At 42.6% G+C, this 18,379-nt stretch overlaps 1 protein-coding gene across 2 annotated transcripts in view; it reads right to left on the reverse strand.

Moving 5' to 3' along the window:
- The window catches only part of BRIP1 (BRCA1 interacting DNA helicase 1), a 108,327-nt gene that overhangs the window by 52,695 nt on the left and 37,253 nt on the right, over positions 1-18,379 (reverse strand). For both annotated transcript variants that reach the window (XM_087956252.1, XM_087956249.1), the window contains exons 7-14: positions 16,899-17,186; positions 15,366-15,587; positions 12,996-13,195; positions 6,537-6,669; positions 3,557-3,702; positions 3,295-3,460; positions 1,668-1,808; positions 511-672 (exon numbers count right to left, since the gene is read on the reverse strand). In XM_087956252.1, the coding sequence (XP_087812378.1) occupies positions 511-672; positions 1,668-1,808; positions 3,295-3,460; positions 3,557-3,702; positions 6,537-6,669; positions 12,996-13,195; positions 15,366-15,587; positions 16,899-17,186 (1,458 nt within the window). The remainder of the gene's footprint in view (positions 1-510; positions 673-1,667; positions 1,809-3,294; positions 3,461-3,556; positions 3,703-6,536; positions 6,670-12,995; positions 13,196-15,365; positions 15,588-16,898; positions 17,187-18,379) is intronic.

The following is an 18,379-nucleotide window of genomic DNA, read 5'->3' on the forward strand; positions in this document are numbered from 1 at the left end:
CCAACCCCCTGCTTAGGCAGGAAACCTTATACCATTTCAGACAATGGTTGTCCAATCTCTTCTTAAAAACTTCCAGTGTCAGAGTACCCACAACTTCTGCAGGCAAGTGATTCCACTGATGAATTGTTCTCACTGTCAGAAAATTTCTCCTTAGTTCTAAGTTGCTTCTTTCCTGGATTAGTTTCCACCTGTTGCTTCTTGTCCTGCCTTCAGGGGCTTTGGAGAATAGCTTGACTCCCTCTTCTTTGGGGCAGCCCCTCAAATGTTGAAAAGACTGCTATCATATCCCCCCTAGTCCTTTTTTTCATCAAACTAGACATATCCAATTCCAGCAACAGTTCTTTGTATGTTTTAGCTTCCAGTCCCCTAATCATGTTTGTACAATGGTACCTCGGTACTTATCGTTAATTGGTTCCGAGGAGATGGATGAGTTTGACAGAAGTAGAAGAGTCAAACACACACACACACAAAAACACACACACCTCTATGGAAAAGAATGGTGGGCTTTACCTTGTAAGAGGGCAGAAAGCACAACACCCCACGTCGCACCGTCTGACAGACTGATAGCAAGAGCTCGCCGACTTCATCTTGAAACTCGAAGGTTTCTGTATGTTGGAAAGTTGCCCGTAACTGCCGGTGTTTCGGGCCGGCTCCAATGGTACCAACCCAGACCTGTTGGGATATCGAATTGGGCATTGGTAAGCAAGCTTACCGAGGAATAAAATTTCCAGGATGAACAAAACAGCAGACAAAACAGGATTTTAAAGGAGGTGATGCACCTCATCCAATAAAGTACAGATAGTCCTTGGCTTACAACGAGTGTGCGGTGGCCTAGAGGTGGAGCTGAGAATATATCTGCTGGAAAAAAACTCCACATTGGTGACAAGAAGGGCATCCGGCCAGTAAACACTCAGCTCCATTCAGCTGCCTAGACTCCACTCAGCAAGGGATTATGGGATCATTAAAAGAGGAGGAGGATGAAAAGAGTCCTTGATTTACAACAATTCATTAGTGACTGTTCGGAATTACAACAGCACTGAAAAAAAGGTCCATTTTTCAAACATACTGGCACTGCCCTGGATAAAGCCAACTCTGGCATACGTCATTTACAGTCCCGTGACCCTGTTTCCCCCCTCCCCCCTGGGTGTCTCATAAATCAGATTCTCCAATTGAGCACATTCACGGGCTGGGTGTCATCATTCATGTTCTCCAATTAAATATATTCCCCGGGCAAAATCTCTGGTATTTTACTTACAACCTTTTAAAGATAAGGAGTTGGAATATACTTTTGCTTTCAAACAGCTGCACTGCTCTTCCAGATTTCCTTCCTCCCCCCCTCCCTTTCATAACAACTACTAAAACAGGCATAGGAGTGTTTTATGAGTGGACAGGTGGTACTTGTCGGTTCTGTGGACTAGGTCAAAATGTCCACTTATTGGTACACCAGAACTGGTCCAAACCTGCTGAATAACCACCTCTGCAGCCATCAGGACTTTAAATCCAGATCGTAAATAGCCTGAGGGAGGTCCATATAATTTCAAGCAGTCGCTAAACGACCTGTCATAAGTTGCACTTCGAAAAAAAAAAAAATTCTTAACCTCCAAGTCTTCCTAGTGTTCTTAACAGCAGAGGGAACCGGCTGGTGGAGGTAGGGGGGGGAGTTTTACCTGTGAATTTCTAATGACATGGTTGGCTTCGAGCTGAATGGAAAAGTTCACCCCAAGCTCGGAGGAAAAGGAATCCATGGGAGAAAGCGTCCCTGAGGTTAAAACGATGGACCGGACCACACTGCTTAAATCGGAAAAGGCCTACGGAGAATAGAGAAGAGAAAAATATTTTAAGGGTTTGCGGCTTTCATCTTTAAAACCCCCAAAACATGGCTACAGGTAGTCCTCAACTTATTACAGTCGAGAGCAAGAATTATCATGGTCAAGCAAGGCAGTTGTCCCAAAGGTGCTTTTTCAGGAAGCAACTGGATTTAACTGTTTTTGTTTCTTTTGAAGATGGAATGGAAAGGAATATAAATCCTTCCATTCCCCACCATCCAGTCAGAGCTGAAGAAGCTTCTTGGATGAGAAGCGAAAGGGAACATCTTCAAAAGAAAAAAAAAACCCACCAAGGAAGTCCAGTTGCCTTCTGAAAAAGCATTTTTGGGATAACCACGATCAGGATGACTGAAAATCTCTACAGAATTTTAGCTATACAATTTGGAATGAACATCCTTTGAATGGTGTGGGAGTAGGAATGGATTTCCAGAGTAAGAACTACAGACTACAGGAACCAGGAGCGCTACTCGGGCGACCCTGAGGCCACAGACAAACCTCCAAGTGGCCTCAAGGACTCTCTAAAAAGGATGCAAATGACCAGCTGTCCGCAAGGAGTATAAATCCTTTCATTCCCCACCATCCAGTCAGAGCTGAAGAAGCTTCTGGAATGGTAAGTGAAACGTCTCCAAAAGAAAAAGCAAGGAAGCCCAGCTGCCTCCTGCAAAAGCACCTTTGGGACAACCATAACTGAGAATCTCTACAGACGTTAAGCAAGGCAGTTGTTAAGTGAGTCACACCCAATTTTACAATCTGTTTTGCCCTGGCTGTTAAGTAAATCACTTGAATCTGTTAAGTTTCATAGGAGCACAGTGGCTTGAGTGGCTGGAAAACTGGGCAGGGGGCTAGCAAGCCCGCGTTTGAGACCCAAGAGCTGCTATGGAGCAGGGTTGAGCTCCCGTCCGTCACTCCAGCTCCTGCCGGGGACATAAATGGAGTCCCCAACCAAGCATCCCCAGGACAACGGTGATGTCACCGGCTAATCCTTTCAACCTGGAAGCACTCAGTGTGCAAAAAAAGACCCCAAACAAACAAGAAAAAAAACCCAGATAATAATAGTTGTTAAGCAAATTTGGCTTTCCCCACTAACTTTGCTTGTTGGAAGCCAGTTAGGAAGGTTACCATGGTGATTGCATGACCCTGGAATGCTGCAACTGTCAAAAGTACGTGCCAGTTGCCAAGCATCCAAACTTTGATCGTGTGACTGTGAGGTTACTGTAACAGAAGTAAGTGCAAAAAAACAGTCATAAGTCACTTTTTCAGCACAGTTGCAACTTTAAATGGTCACTAAACAAATGGTTATATGTCAAGGACTAGCTCTATTCTCGTCTGACATTTGGCTACCAAAGGCTAACATGGGCCGTGTCTTCCATTCAGCCAATCCTGAAGCATTCAAAGCCAAGGGTTACTGTTGGGTTGGGTTGTTACTCCCTAAAAACACAGATGTTATCATCACAACTAACCAGCTTACCACAGCTGGATTCAAGCACCAGAAATTGAGGCTGTTTACGGCCGTTTTGTGTCGCATTTTTTTCCGGTAACAGACCAAGAAACCATTCTTATCCTGAGTGTCAGGTGGATTTTCATTCATCCAGGTGAAGGTTTGCTGCAGGGCAATTCGGTAATCGTCAGCAAACCTAAGGAGAAGCAAACTGAAAATGTAACTAAATCCCCCAAATACATGTGATTATGAGGACCGCAATTGGTACATTGGAGAAAAAAGCTTTACTGACCTGTGATTTCCTTTGAACAGATAGTGGATGACCATAAATAGACCTTTCAGGATAACTTGAGTTGAAGGACTTATAACTGGAACGGAAACTACTTTTTCTAACCCAGGGAACTTTTCTTCCTTTTCGAGCACAGCGTGAAGATGTTTCTAGAAAAGAGCAAAACAGTTGCCACAAAGAAGAGGGAGTCAACCTGTTCTCCAAAACACCTGAAGGCAGGACAAGAAACAATGGATGGAAACTATTCAAGGAGAGAGGCAACCTGGAACTAAGGAGAAATTTCCTGACAGTGAGAACAATTGATCAGTGGAACAGCTGGCCACCAGAAGTTGTGGATGCTCCAACATTGGACAGGGAACTGGACTAGAAGATCTCCAAGGTCCTTTCCAACTCATTCTATTCTATTCTATTCTATTCATATTCTATTCTATCTCCTATTCTATTCTATTCTATCTCCTATTCTATTCTATTCATATTCTATTCTATTCTATTCTATCTCCTATTCTATTCATATTCTATCTCCTATTCTATTCTATTCTATTCTATTTCCTATTCTATTCTATTCTATTCTATCTCCTATTCTATTCTATTCTATCTCCTATTCTATTCATATTCTATTCTATCTATTCTATTCTATTCTATTCTATTCTATTCTATTCTATTCTATTCTATTCTACACTCCAATATTCTATTCCATTCCATTCCATTCCACTCCATTCCATTCCCAATAAAGATTCTATTCTATTCTATTCTATATTCTATTCTATTCTATTCTATCTCCTATTCTATTCATATTCTATCTCCTATTCTATTCTATTCTATTTCCTATTCTATTCATATTCTATCTCCTATTCTATTCTATTCTATTCTATTCTATTCTATTCTATTCTATTCTATTCTACCTCAATATTCTATTCCATTCCATTCCATTCTCCATTCCATTCCAATAAGATTCTATTCTATTCTATTCATATTCTATTCTATTCTATCTCCTATTCTATTCATATTCTATTCTATTCTATCTCTATTCTATTCATATTCTATCTCTATTCTATTCTATTCTATTTCCTATTCTATTCATATTCTATCTCCTATTCTATTCTATTCTATTCTATTCTATTTCCTATTCTATTCATATTCTATTCTATCTCCTATTCTATTCTATTCTATTCTATTCTATTCTATTCTATTCTATTCTATCTCCTATTCTATTCATATTCTATTCTATTCTATTCTATCTCCTATTCTATTCCTATTCTATCTCCTATTCTATTCTATTCTATTCTATTCTATTCTATTTCCTATTCTATTCATATTCTATTCTATTCTATTCTATCTCCTATTCTATTCTATTCTATTCTATTCTATTCTATTCTATTCTATTCTATTCTATTCTATTCTATTCTATTCTATTCTATTCTTATTCTATTCTATTCTACGCTCCAATATTCTATTCCATTCCATTCCATTCCATTCCCAATAAAGATTCTATTCTATTCTGTTCTGTTCTGTTCTGTTCCGTTCCTTTCCGTTCCGTTCCTTTCTTTTCCTTTCCTTTCCTTTCCTTTCCTTTCTAAGGTAAACAGGGACTTTAAAGAACCCACATAATTATTCCATGGGGATGGGACTTCTGTGTTTCCACTGTATTCAAAACAACAAGAATCGCGCAATTGTGCATTCAGAAAGGAGGTGTTTTGGTCCGCCAACCCTTTCGAAGAATACTCCTACAGGGCTGGTTGCTAGTATATCAGCAGAGAGTAACCCCATTCCCTTTTAGTATTGATGTCACCTAGTTGGGTAAGGAAACATCTGCAGGAAAACAACCAAGGTCAAAGAGCATCAAGGACCCCACAGTTCAACCCTACAACCAGAAGACTTAAATTCAAGTCCATCTTCGCCATGAAAGTCCATCTTAGCTGGGTGACTTTGGACCCGTCTCCCTTCTCTCTCTCTCTCTCTCTCTCTCCTCACAGGGTTGTTGTTTTGGGGAAAATAGAAGGAGGAAGGAATATTACATATGTTCACCGCCTTCAGGTATTTGTAAAAAATTAAAACAGTGGGATACAATTAAGATATATAAACATAATAAACCCTGAGCTACAAATATTCACTTCTACTAGTATTTAATTAATAAATCAATTACTAGGTGACCACAGAGCAAAATCCAAACAACATAAGAATATTGGGTAAGTTTGTTTTAGCCAGATGAATGTTCGTACAGGTAGTCCTTGACTCACAACCACAATTGAGCCCAAAATTGATGTTGTTAAGTGAGACATTTGTTAAATCTTTTCTTGCCATAGCTGTTAAGAGAATCACTGCAGTTGACAAGTTAGTAACCTGGTTATTAAGCGAGTCTGTCTTCCCCATTGACGTTGCTTATCAGAAGGTCACAAAAGGGGATCACATGACCCCGGGACACTGTAACTGTCATAAGTACATGCCAGTGGCCAAGCATCTGAATTCTGATCATGTGATCACGGGGATGCTGCAAAGGTCGTAACTTGGTGGGTTTCAAATATTTTTACTACCGGTTCTGTGCGCATGGCTTGGTGGGTGTGGCAGGGGAAGGATACTGCAAAATCCCCATTCCCTCCCCACCTCACTAACCTGCTTTCCAGCTCCATTCTCCTGTGCAGGGCAACCAAAGAAGACCCAGCCAATCAGCTGGGGCTCGATGGGAGGCAGAGAAGAGATGGGGGCGGGGCCAGTCAGAGGTGGGATTTGCCAGTTCTCCAAACTACTAAAATTTTCCGCTACCGGTTCTCCAAAACTGGTCAGAACCTGCTGAATCCCACCTCTGTCGTAACTATGAAACACCGTCATGTCACATTTTTTTAGTGCTGTTGTAACTTTGAACGGTCACTAAACGAACAGTTGTAAGTCAAGGACTACCCGTGTTGTATTTTTACCATTGAGTTCCAAAGAATTTTGAAGATGGCCTCTTCAAACATGATTTTCATGTAGGGTTAAAAATTCCTACCTGTAAAATGGGAAACGATGCATCCGTTATTCCCATTTCGTGGAAATTGGTCACCATTTGACTTCCGCTCCAGACTTTACTTGAGGTCTCATAACCACTCTGGATCAGCTGACCGCAGGCGTCCCTTAACCAACTGCAAAACAACAGGCGATTTTTGTGTTTGTTTTTGTTAACAGAGGACGTTTAATTGGTCCTCCCACTTATGACTGCTGCAGTCTAAAAATAGTCATGTGATCAAAATTTGGACGCTTGGCAACTTGGCACGTTTTTATTATGGTTTCATCTCCTTTTTATGACCCCATAATCCCTTGCAGGGTGGAGCCTGGGCAACTGAATGGAGCTGAGTGTTTACTGGCCGGATGCCCTTCCTGTCTCCAATACAGAGTTTTGTTCAGCAGATATATTCTCATTGTGTCCAGAGAAGGAAATATCTGCCTCTACTTAGGATCGAACTCACAGCCTTCATATCATGAGGCGAGAGCTCCATTTCTAGGCCACCGCACCACTCTTATTTATTATGGTTTATTATTATGTATTTATTATGGTTGCAGTGTCTCGAGGTCATGCAATTGCCATATGCCACCAGCTTCCAACAAGCAAAGTCGATGAGGACGGACGCCAGAATCCCTTAACATCTGTGTGATCGCCTCACAGCCGCGGATGGCGATTCGCTTCCCGACCGCAGCAAACAGGGTCATAAAATTGGGTGCAACTCACTAAACAACCACCTTGCTTAGTGAGAGACGTTCTATTCCCGATTGTGGTCATAAAGTCCAGGACTACCTCTAATAATAGTACCAATCTGTAATATCTTACAAAGTTCAGCGAGATTTGAAGTAAGTTTCCACCGCAGGGTGAACCACTCAAGTCAATGTTAAAAGACACAAGTCTGGTATAAAAAAAATGCCTAAAAAAATAAACAGGGAAAGAGAACCAAATCTATGGTCCTCAAAGCTTTTAAGTTAAAGCATCCCAAATACTCCTCACAGGTAGTCCTCAGCTTACAACCACAAATGAGCCCAAAATTTATCTTGCCCCAGTGCTGGTCAATGGACCGAGGATTTGGCATCCAATTTAAAAAGATGTGTGCTGTGATTAATAAGAGAAGGACTCCTTCCTCTCTTCGAGCCCCTGAAAAAGCAAAGTAGCTGTGAACTCTCACACATGTGCAAAACCAGATTTTGAAACAACTGCCCCAAACAAAGTTGCCAATCACAAAGCACTTCAGTTTACACCACTTGACACAACGGGAGTTCGTTTTTAAAGCATGCAACGCAAAAGCCATCCAATTTAAAAAAAGTGTCCAATGCTTTGCCCAGGGTCATGATGGCTCAGCGGTTAAAGATCCTGAGCTTGTCAGCTGGAAAGCAGTTTTGGTCACCACACTATTATTAAGACCATTACACACGCAACTGCAAAAATACACTTCCATATTTTACTTTTTGCACGCAATTTGAGATCTCTGCACTTCAACATCAAGGGAGGTAACTAATACCACTCTATAAAGCCTTAGAAAGACCACACCTGTATCCGGTTTTGGTCACCACACTATAAAAAGATGTTGAGACTCTAGAAAAAGTGCAGAGAAGAACAACCAGGATGATTAGCGGACTGGAGGCTAAAACATACGATGAACGGTTGCAGGAACTGGGCTTGGCTAGTCTAGTAAAGAGAAGGACCAGGGGAGACAGGAGAGCATATTCCAATATTTGAGGGGCTGCCACAGAGAGGAGGAAGGGGTCAAGCTATTTTCCAAGACCAGGACAAGGAATGATGGAAACTGATCAAGGAGAGATTCAACCTAGAAATAAGGAGAAATTTTTTGACAGTGAAAACAACCAACGAATGGAACAGACGTTGCCTTCGGAAGTTGTGAAAGCTTCATTACTGGAAGCTTTCAAGAAGAGACTGGACTGTCATCTGTCAAAAATGGTGTAGGGTCTGCTTGGGGTGGGGTTGGATAGATGACCTACAAGGTCCCTTCCAACTCTGTTAATCTGTCCTTGTATCTGATGAGGTACAACTTCATTCCTGCTGCCCATTTTGCATTTCTTCTGCTTTCTGCTTGTTGTTTTTACTACGACTGGGGCCATTTTACAGGATGATCAACCTCAGTTTTCCTGATAAGGTTAAATGTTCGGGGCATTCCAGGTTCAGCTTCATGCTTTTCATCTGTTCAAAAGCTTTTGTAGAGTCGTTGTTGTTTTGTTTTTAACATCCCAAAGAGCTGCGGGAGAATTCCCCTTTGTGATTGAAAAAAAGTCTATTTTTTTCCCCCCAGGAGCAGAAAAAAGCACGGATCTCAACAGAAGGAATAACAAAAAGGAGTAAAATCAGCCCCCAAAGAAGAAGAAGAAGAAAAAAAATGGAAGCTCTGGATCTGACCCAAATATTCTTTATCAGCAGTTTCCTTCACGCTGGTATGGAGAAAGAGCCATCGAGATAACGAAGAGCAGCTTTCAACTTTTTCATCCTCACTTCAGATAAAGATGCACTTCAGAGAAATTGAAGGGTTTTTTTTTTTCTTCTCCCCAACACTGCTAGTCTCTAGGTCAGGGGCGTCAAAACTCAATTTTACCTCAGAGGTGGGGGGGAGTGTGGCTGACTAGATGCCGCTCCCCAAAACTACTGGCATGTTTCCTCTTCACATTGGGCAGACCGGGCCAAAGCAATGTGGGCTGGCCCCTTACGTTTTCCAGGACAGCCCCCAATGGCCGGATCCAACCACATTGCGGGCCAGATGTGGCCCGTGAACTTCGAGTTTAACACCCCTGCTCCAGGTTCACAAGACCAACTCTGGAATGCCAGCCTCAGACAGGGCAGTTTAGGCACAGAGTGTCTAAAACAGAGGTATCCAATTTTGGCACGTTCGAAGATTTGTGGACTTCGACTCCCAGAATTCCCCAACCAGCCACACTGGCTGGAGAATTCTGGGAGTTGAAGTCCACAAGGCTTAAAGTTTTGAAGGTTGAATAACCCTGCTCTAAATAGCAATAGCACTTAGATTTGAATAGGAATAGGAATAGGAATAGGAATGGGAATGGAATGGAATAGAATATAGAATAGAATAGAATAGAATAGAATAGAATAGAATAGAATAGAATAGAATAGAATAGAATAGAATAGAATAGAATAGAATAGAGTTAGAATGGAATGGAATAGAATAGAATAGAATAGAATATAGAATAGAATAGAATAGAATAGAATAGAATAGAATAGAATAGAATATAGAAAATAGAAAATAGAATATAGAATAGAATAGAATATAGAGTAGAATAGAATATAGAACAGAATAGAATAGAATAGAATAGAATAGAATAGAATAGAATAGAATAGGAATTCTTTATTGGCCAAGTGTGATTGGACACACAAGGAATTTGTCTTTGGTGCAAACACTCTCAGTGTACATAAAAGAAAAGATACATTTGTCAAGAGTCAAGAATCATAAGGTACAACACTTAATAATAGTCATAGGGTACAATAATAAGCAATCAAATCCTACTAGGAAACAGTCAATATAAATCGTAAGGATACAAGCGACAAAGTTACAGTCATACAGTCACAAGTGGGAGGGAATGGGTGATAAGGAGTAATGAGAAAATTAACAGTAATAGTAGTGTACACTTTGTAAATAGTTGGACAGGGTTGAGGGAATTATTTGTTTAGCAGAGTGATGGCATTTGGGGAAAAAAATGTCCCTGTGTCTAGTTGTTCTGGTATAGCGTCGTTTTGAGGGCAGGAGTTGAAACATTTTGTGTCCAGGATATGAGGGGTCTGTAAAATATTTCCACAGCCCTCTTCTTGACTCGTGCAGGATACAGGTCCTCCACGGAAGGCCAAATTTGTAGTGCTTTACAGCCCTCTCTAAGCGATTTACGGAGTCAGCATCATGCCCCCAACAATCTGGGTCCTCATCAGTAGTGGGATCCTAGTCGCTCGTCGATCCTAAGTCGACCTTAGTCGCTACCGGTTCGGTGGGGGATTGCACGTGCGCCCCTAATGCGCGCACCCCTAACAAGCCAATCAACTGAGAGGATGAAGAAACGAAACGCTAGGAGCGACCCTCCCACCCACCCCAGGTGCTTTTCAGTCTTTTATCCTCTCCGCTGATTTTTTTTTTACTACCAGTTAGGCCGAACCAGTCCAAACCGGTAGCATACAACCACTGGTCCTCATTTTACCGATCTCGGAAGGACAGAAGGCCGAGTCCACCTGTGTTTCCCCCCCATCCCCCCCCCTCCGGTCTACACCAAGGGCTCCCCAATGCTCCCATCATCACTCAATTAGGCAGAAGAGGGGAGGTGCTGCATACCGAAGTCCCTGGAAGGAAAGGAGGGTCCCTGCCCCAACGACAGGCGAGCCGAGGGCCCCCAGTCTAAAACAGAGCCGTCACACGTTATAACACTGCTAACAACTCCAACAGGAATGGGCAGAGCTCACAGCTTTTGTGTTTGCATCCTGAAAGATCATTAGCATCGCTCTCAGCGGGATCATTTTCAGCAGCCACGAGACGTGAAAATGAGGAAATTAAACAATGGCCTTAACAATGGTCCCGTTAAAGAATATTTATTTATTTGCTTTTTGTTGTTGTTTATTTATATCACCTTTATTGTTTCTTTTTCTAAAGAACCCAACTCGGCAACCACATCTAGGCACTCCTTTGCCCTCCTATTCTCCCCACATCAATAACCCTGTTTTGCGGAGGTGGGGTGGGGGGAGAGAGGGCCTGCCCCAAGTCACCCAGTTGGCTTTCATGCCAAGGCGGGGCTAGAACTCACCCTATCCTGGTGATGAGCCCAAAGCCACCCAGTTGGTTTTCATGGCTAAGGCGGGACTAGAACTCACTATCTCTTGGTGATTGGCCCAAAGTCACCCAGTTGGCTTTCATGCCAAGGCGGGGCTAGAACTCACCCTATCCTGGTGATTGGCCCAAAGTCACCCAGTTGTTTTTCGTGGCTAAGGCGGGACTAGAACTCACTATCTCTTGGTGATTGGCCCCAAGTCACCCAGTTGGCTTTCATGCCAAGGCGGGGCTAGAACTCACCCTATCCTGGTGATTGGCCCAAAGCCACCCAGTTGGTTTTCATGGCTAAGGTGGGACTAGAACTCACTATCTCTTGGTGATTGGCCCAAAGTCACCCAGTTGGCTTTCATGCCAAGGCGGGGCTAGAACTCACCATATCCTGGTGATTGGCCCAAAGCCACCCAGTTGGTTTTCATGGCTAAGGTGGGACTAGAACTCACTATCTCTTGGTGATTGGCCCAAAGTCACCCAGTTGGCTTTCATGCCAAGGCGGGGCTAGAACTCACCCTATCCTGGTGATTGGCCCAAAGTCACCCAGTTGTTTTTCGTGGCTAAGGCGGGACTAGAACTCACTATCTCTTGGTGATTGGCCCAAAGTCACCCAGTTGGCTTTCATGCCAAGGCGGGGCTAGAACTCACCCTATCCTGGTGATTGGCCCAAAGCCACCCAGTTGGTTTTCATGGCTAAGGTGGGACTAGAACTCACTATCTCTTGGTGATTGGCCCAAAGTCACCCAGTTGGCTTTCATGCCAAGGCGGGCTAGAACTCACCCTATCCTGGTGATGAGCCCAAAGCCACCCAGTTGGTTTTCATGGCTAAGGTGGGACTAGAACTCACTATCTCTTGGTGATTGGCCCAAAGTCACCCAGTTGGCTTTCATGCCAAGGCGGGCTGAACTCACCATCTCTTGGTGATTGGCCCAAAGCCACCCAGTTGGTTTCATGGCTAGGTGGGATTAGAACTCACTATCTCTTGGTGATTGGCCCAAAGTCACCCAGTTGGCTTTCATGCCAAGGCGGGCTAGAACTCACCATCTCTTGGTGATGGGCCCAAAGTCACCCAGTTGGCTTTCATGCCAAGGCGGGCTAGAACTCACCATCTCTTGGTGATGGGCCCAAAGCCACCCAGTTGGCTTTCATGCCAAGGCGGGGCTAGAACTCACCATCTCTTGGTGATGGGCCCAAAGCCACCCAGTTGGCTTTCATGCCAAGGCGGGCTAGAACTCACTATCTCTTGGTGATTGGCCCAAAGTCACCCAGTTGGCTTTCATGCCAAGGCGGGCTAGAACTCACCATCTCTTGGTGATGGGCCCAAAGCCACCCAGTTGGTTTTCATGGCTAAGGTGGGACTAGAACTCACCATCTCTTGGTGATTGGCCCAAAGCCACCCAATCAGCTTTTATGCCTAAGGCGGGAACTAAATTCAGCCTCCTGGTAATTGACCAAAAGTTACCCAGAAAGCTTTCAAGCCTAAGGTAGGACTAGAACTCACAGTCTCCTGGTGATTGGCCAAAGGTCACCCAGCCTGCTTTCCTGCCTAAGGTGACTAGATATTTCCAAATTAAGTTTAGATGACCACCAGCAACACGATCATTTCTGCCTCAAAGTCCAGAAGCTCATTTTCGCTACACTGCTGCTCAGTGGCCGTCACTTACTTTGTCAGACTGTAGCACACAGCACGCAAAGGCTGGTGGTCGTTTGGTCTAATGTGGTTGTTCACCATAGCGTCCAGCTCCTCTCGAGCCAACTTGAGCTGTTCTTCCGTCACGCTGTAGCTGGCCGACTCTCGGGCACAGTCCTCGATATTGTGAGCTTCGTCTAAAATCAGCACCTGGTCTTTCAACTCAATTTCCATCTGCAAAGGTTGAGATCGATCAGTTTATCAATCAGCAAAAGCAGCTGCCTCCTCCTTTTGCGACCTTCTGATGAACAAAGTCAATGGGGAAGCCAGATTCACTTAACAACCGTGTTACTAACTTAACAATGGCAGTGATTCACTTAACAACTGTGGCAAGAAAGGTCGTAAAACGGGGCAAAACTGACTTAACAAATATCTCACTTACCCAATAGTAATTTTGGGCTCTATTGTGGTCGTAAGTCAAGGACTCCCTGTATTTTATGTTCTAAGGCTGGAAGTGACTCTTGCAATGAGTCCTTATAAGCATTGTGTTAGTTCTACCTTCCATGGTTTTACACAGCTGTGCGGGGCACACAGTACTTTCTTGCGACTACAGGAACACGTTTATCCAAGTTTTCTGACATTGTCCGATAATCAATAGAATATGGGATCCCAACCTTTTCTATAGCCCGCACCCCTAGAATGTCTCTGATATATTCTTGTACCCCTTAAAAAATAATTATGTACATATAATTATAAAAGAAGAGATAGACATCACGATCTCCGGAACTTAAAACTATATGATCTACTTAACTTTTGTTAGCCTCTGCTAACATCATCAGTGTCAACTCATGAAGTATTTCTATGGTCTTTTTAGAGTTGCCAAGAGAAAGGTGGGGGAAGGGGTTTTGAAATAGCAGTGCAGCAGCTTGGAAACCAAAAGTGCATTCCATAAATAGTTTTTCAAAGATAGTAACTAGGTGACTGAAGTTTCTGCCATGCAAACATCTAACTGGAGAGCATGATTGATGTCTCTTGGCTATGAATGTGTCCCATTGGAGAATATGAATTATGATACACCCAGGGGGTGGGAGAAAACCAGGGTCAAGGGTGACAATGTTTCTCAGAGTTGGTTACACCCAGGCAGTGCCGGACATGTTAACTCCCAATAAATCCTTTTGAAGTTTTAGAAGATTGGCTCGAGACTCATGATTTAATTGGGGTTAACTGCCGGAATCCTGAAACTCAGAAAAAACCCTTTTCTCCAAAAAAAACGCCCCCCCCAAAAAAAAAGCCCCAACATTTTTTAAAAAAAAAAAAAAAAAAAAAACCCCCCCCCAAAAATAAAAAAAAAAAAAAAAAAAAAAAAAAAAAAAGGAAAAAATAAAAAAAAAAATTAATTATACACAAAAACCAGATTTTTCCCCCCCCATTAAACAAAACCAACAACCCAAAAAAAAAAAAAAAAACCAAACAACCCCCCCACAACCAAAAAAAAAAAAAAAAAAAAAAAAAAAAAAAAAACAAAATTATTTAAAAAAAAAAAAAAAAAAAAAAAAAAAAAAAAATGAGAAAAACTACCATTGGAGAGATATTCACCTTTATGCATCATTGTTCAATTTAGCCATTGTGCGCGTAATAGGCCCATCCACCCACCTCCAACCTGTGATTAGCTCTATCATTTTTACTTCAGACATGGCTAAATTGATTTGTCAAGCGATTATCAGATAACAGGTATAAGTATATATAGTTATGAATACATGAAATGGATACATATAAGAAAAATAAAAAGTTTCAATAGGACAGGGATGGTAGGCACATTGATGCACTTATGCACATCCCTACAGACCTCTTAGGAAAGGGGTGAGGTCAATAGTAGGCAATCTAAGATTAAAGTTTTTGGGGTTTGGGGAAGAAACCACAGAGTCAGGTGGAATATTCCAGACATTGACCACTCTGTTGCTGAAGTCGTATTTCCTGCAATCAAGTTTGGTGCGATTAACCTTGAGTTTGTATCTGCTCTTGTATTGTTATGATTGAAGCTGAAGTATTCATTGACAGGTAGGACATTGCAATGTATGATTTTATATACTATACTTAGATCGGACCGAAGGCGGCGTAGTTCTAGGTTTTCTAGGTAGTTTTTAACACTCTGACGATGTTAGCAGAGGCTAAGGAAAGCTAAGTGGATAATATATATTTAAGTTCCAGAGATCATGAGGTCAGTCTCTTCTTTTATAGCTACACCTGGAACCCGTATTTTTAGGATAGTTTGCAACATATAATTATACATATACACTATAATTTTGAAACTTCTAAACCCAAGTTTTGGCACCCCTTGGAATATTATCTCGCAAGCACCCCCTGTTTTTGGGGAACCCCTGCAATAGAAGATATTTGTACTCACACTTTGTCTTATCTGGGAGTCCAAAAGGTAGTTGTAAGGGCAGAACACAATCTCGGCGCACACCATGAGCTCACGTGCTGCAAAGTAGGCGCAGGATCGGAATTTCTTTCCCAAGCTCACCAGCTCTTCTAAATCCCAAGCCTGATGTTTTTTATCCGCAGACGGTATGGAGAGATACTCAGTAAGCCTGTGGGCTCCATGATAAAAGGAACAAGACACGCCCTGAAAGCAGACAATTGAGGAAGTTTAAAGAACAACCACGCACCTTCATGTACAAGTCGTCCTCAAGTCGCAACCATTCCTTTAGTGACCGTACGAAGTTAGAACGGCTGTCAACTCAAAAAAAAAAAAAAATTCTCTGGTCTTTTAGAGTTGACAGCAGGAAGGGAGCGGGGGGAGTAGTGCATTCCTTAAATGCTTTCATAGATAATTGCTAGGCGGCCAAAGCTGTTGGCGCGCAAGATTATTACTGGAGAGCACGATTGATGACTCTTGGCTATGGATGTGTCCCATTGGAGAATATACATCTGGAGGATGGGGAGGAAAACCAGGGTCAAGGAGGAAATGAATGATGTGTCTCAGGGTCGGCTGCTCCCAGGTAGCGCCGGCATGTTCACTCCTAATAAATCTTGAGGGGGGGGGGTTGTAACTCTGAGAGATGCGGTGTCAGACTGTGCTCCATTCAAAATCCAAGAAAGAAATCCTTAGACTCTTTTAGTTAGAGAAAAGATATCTTTTACTGGAAATAAAAGTGGTAGCTGCAATAGAATTCTGAATCTGAAGAATTAGGCGTGTAAATCACATATACAAAGTGATGGAAATGATCCCACCCCCAATAGTTCAAATGATTCTTCCAATTAAAAGTTGTGAATATGATCATGTGGACAACTTCAGGTGGTGATGAGGCCTCTGTCCGTTGACCTTGGCATACTTTGATAAAAGTTTGCAGCTGCGCAGAGAAAAGAAAGCTAAGCGAGAAATAGAAACCTAAGCAAGAATGTACTCTCCCTCCTCCTCAATTTATACAATGCCAGTGTGGACCACCTCCAGCTCGCTTCCCATACTTGTCCCCCCTCCTCCCCCCGTTACTTATGGCAGCCGAAAGATGTGAAGCAAAGGTAGAAGATCTTGAAGGCTGACATGCGGCTAGACTCATGATTTGAATGGGGATGGATGCCAGAGACCTGACAACGGCACTGGAAAAAAAGGGATTACAGACAGTCCTTAACTCACAAGCACAACTGAACCCAAAATATACGTTGACAAGTGAGAAATTTGTTAGGTGAGTCTTGCCCCGTGTTACGACTTTTCTTACCACAGTGGTCGAGCGAATCACGGCAGTCGTTATATTAGTAAGACAGTTATTAAGTGAATGCAGCTTCCCCATTTGACTTTGCCTGTCAGAAGGTCACAAAAGGGGATCACGTGATACCAGGACCGGAACTACCTGTATAGGGTCTCCTGCTTCAGCAGCGGGTTGGACTAGAAGACCTCCGAGATCCCTTCCAGTTCTATTGTCCTGAAACCACTCACCTCTTTTCCTTCCAGCAACTCAGCGCATTTTTCATTCTTGTTGCTGCCTCGGGAGATCCTCGGATGGACGCAGGAATGCTCCCTACTTGACAGAATGGTCATGCGGACGCTTGAGTAGCCCGTCCTGTGCAGCTCCTTCACAATCTGAGCTATTTGCTTGTGAGTTCGGGTGCCAAAAAATATTTTGGGGATGGGGGACTTCCCTCCATTCTCCTTCTTGGCCTCAGCGGCATTTGAGGCATTTTGCTCGATGGCGGAGCAGGAACACGTCATGCAGGGACTGGAAGGCTGCAAATTAGGGAAAAACAACATCCCATTAAAGGTATTGTTAAGAGTTTGCAGCAGAAATTCAAATCCAGAAAACACACAGATGACCGATTCAGCAGGATCATTAAGTTCTTTATAAACATATTGACATGAGTAAAGTTTACAAGACCATGTGTAGATTCTGTTGAGGTAATTCCCCGTTAGGAGAATGAGCGCATTCAGGGAGACGTATTTGAGAGGAGTGTTTGAATAATACACACACAGCACACAGATACACTGTACAGTAAATGTAGGTTTTTTACTTCCAGAAACGTTAAGCAAAGTCCAAACAAGCAATCCAAAATCATTCACAAGTTAAATCAGTCAGTTTTCAATCCAGGGATAATCCAAATATCAAAGTCCAGTGTCAAAAAAACCGTTCAGTAACAGATTTACATTAAATCCAGTAATATCAGTCAATTAGAAGAAATGGAGGAACGGCAATACTTTCCAACAGAAGGAAACAGAGATACACTTACACTCTCTTCTGAGACTCAGACTAACCAGGTTTCTGGCTCCATCTTATGGCCATTTGAGAAACCACACCTAATTACAGTTTTGCATTTTCTTAAAGATACAGTTTTAAAATGTCTATCCTGGTTTATATATTTCTAACCCAAATACCTGTTAGGTGACTTATATTCCTAACAGATTCTTTCAACGTAACATAAGGAAAAACACAAGCAGCCACTCAGAGGGCTCAGAACAGATATAAGTTTTTGCAAGCAAGCTAGTTTCTTTTTCACTTTAGAGCTGAGCACAGACCTGAGATAAACCACGCCCAGATTCAGCCCCCAACTCAGCTCTCATTGGTTGACCTTGTTCCTAAGCTCTCTTCTAGTTCAAGAATAGACTCTGACAGATATTAATTTGGCAATCTTTTTCCCCCTTCTAGAAAAAGTTCCTTTTTAATCTGATTGCAATTTTTCAAACAGGAATTAACATTTCAACTCAACATTTCATTAAGCGTGAAACGTGGGAGCGGTGCAGTGGCCTAGAGGTAGAGCTCTCGCCTCACAATCAGGAGGCTGTGAGTTTGATCCTAGGAAGAGACAGGTATTTCTCTCTCTGGGCACACTGAGAATATATATCTGCTGAACAAAACTCTGCATTGGCGACAGGAAGGGCATCCGGCCAGTAAGCACTCAGCTCCATTCAGTAGCCTGACTCCACCC

This window comes from Notechis scutatus, chromosome 1 (assembly GCF_049901735.1).
Source record: "Notechis scutatus isolate UNSWTSFEM ecotype Mainland chromosome 1, rNotScu1.2, whole genome shotgun sequence".
Taxonomy (NCBI): Eukaryota; Metazoa; Chordata; class Lepidosauria; order Squamata; family Elapidae; genus Notechis; species Notechis scutatus.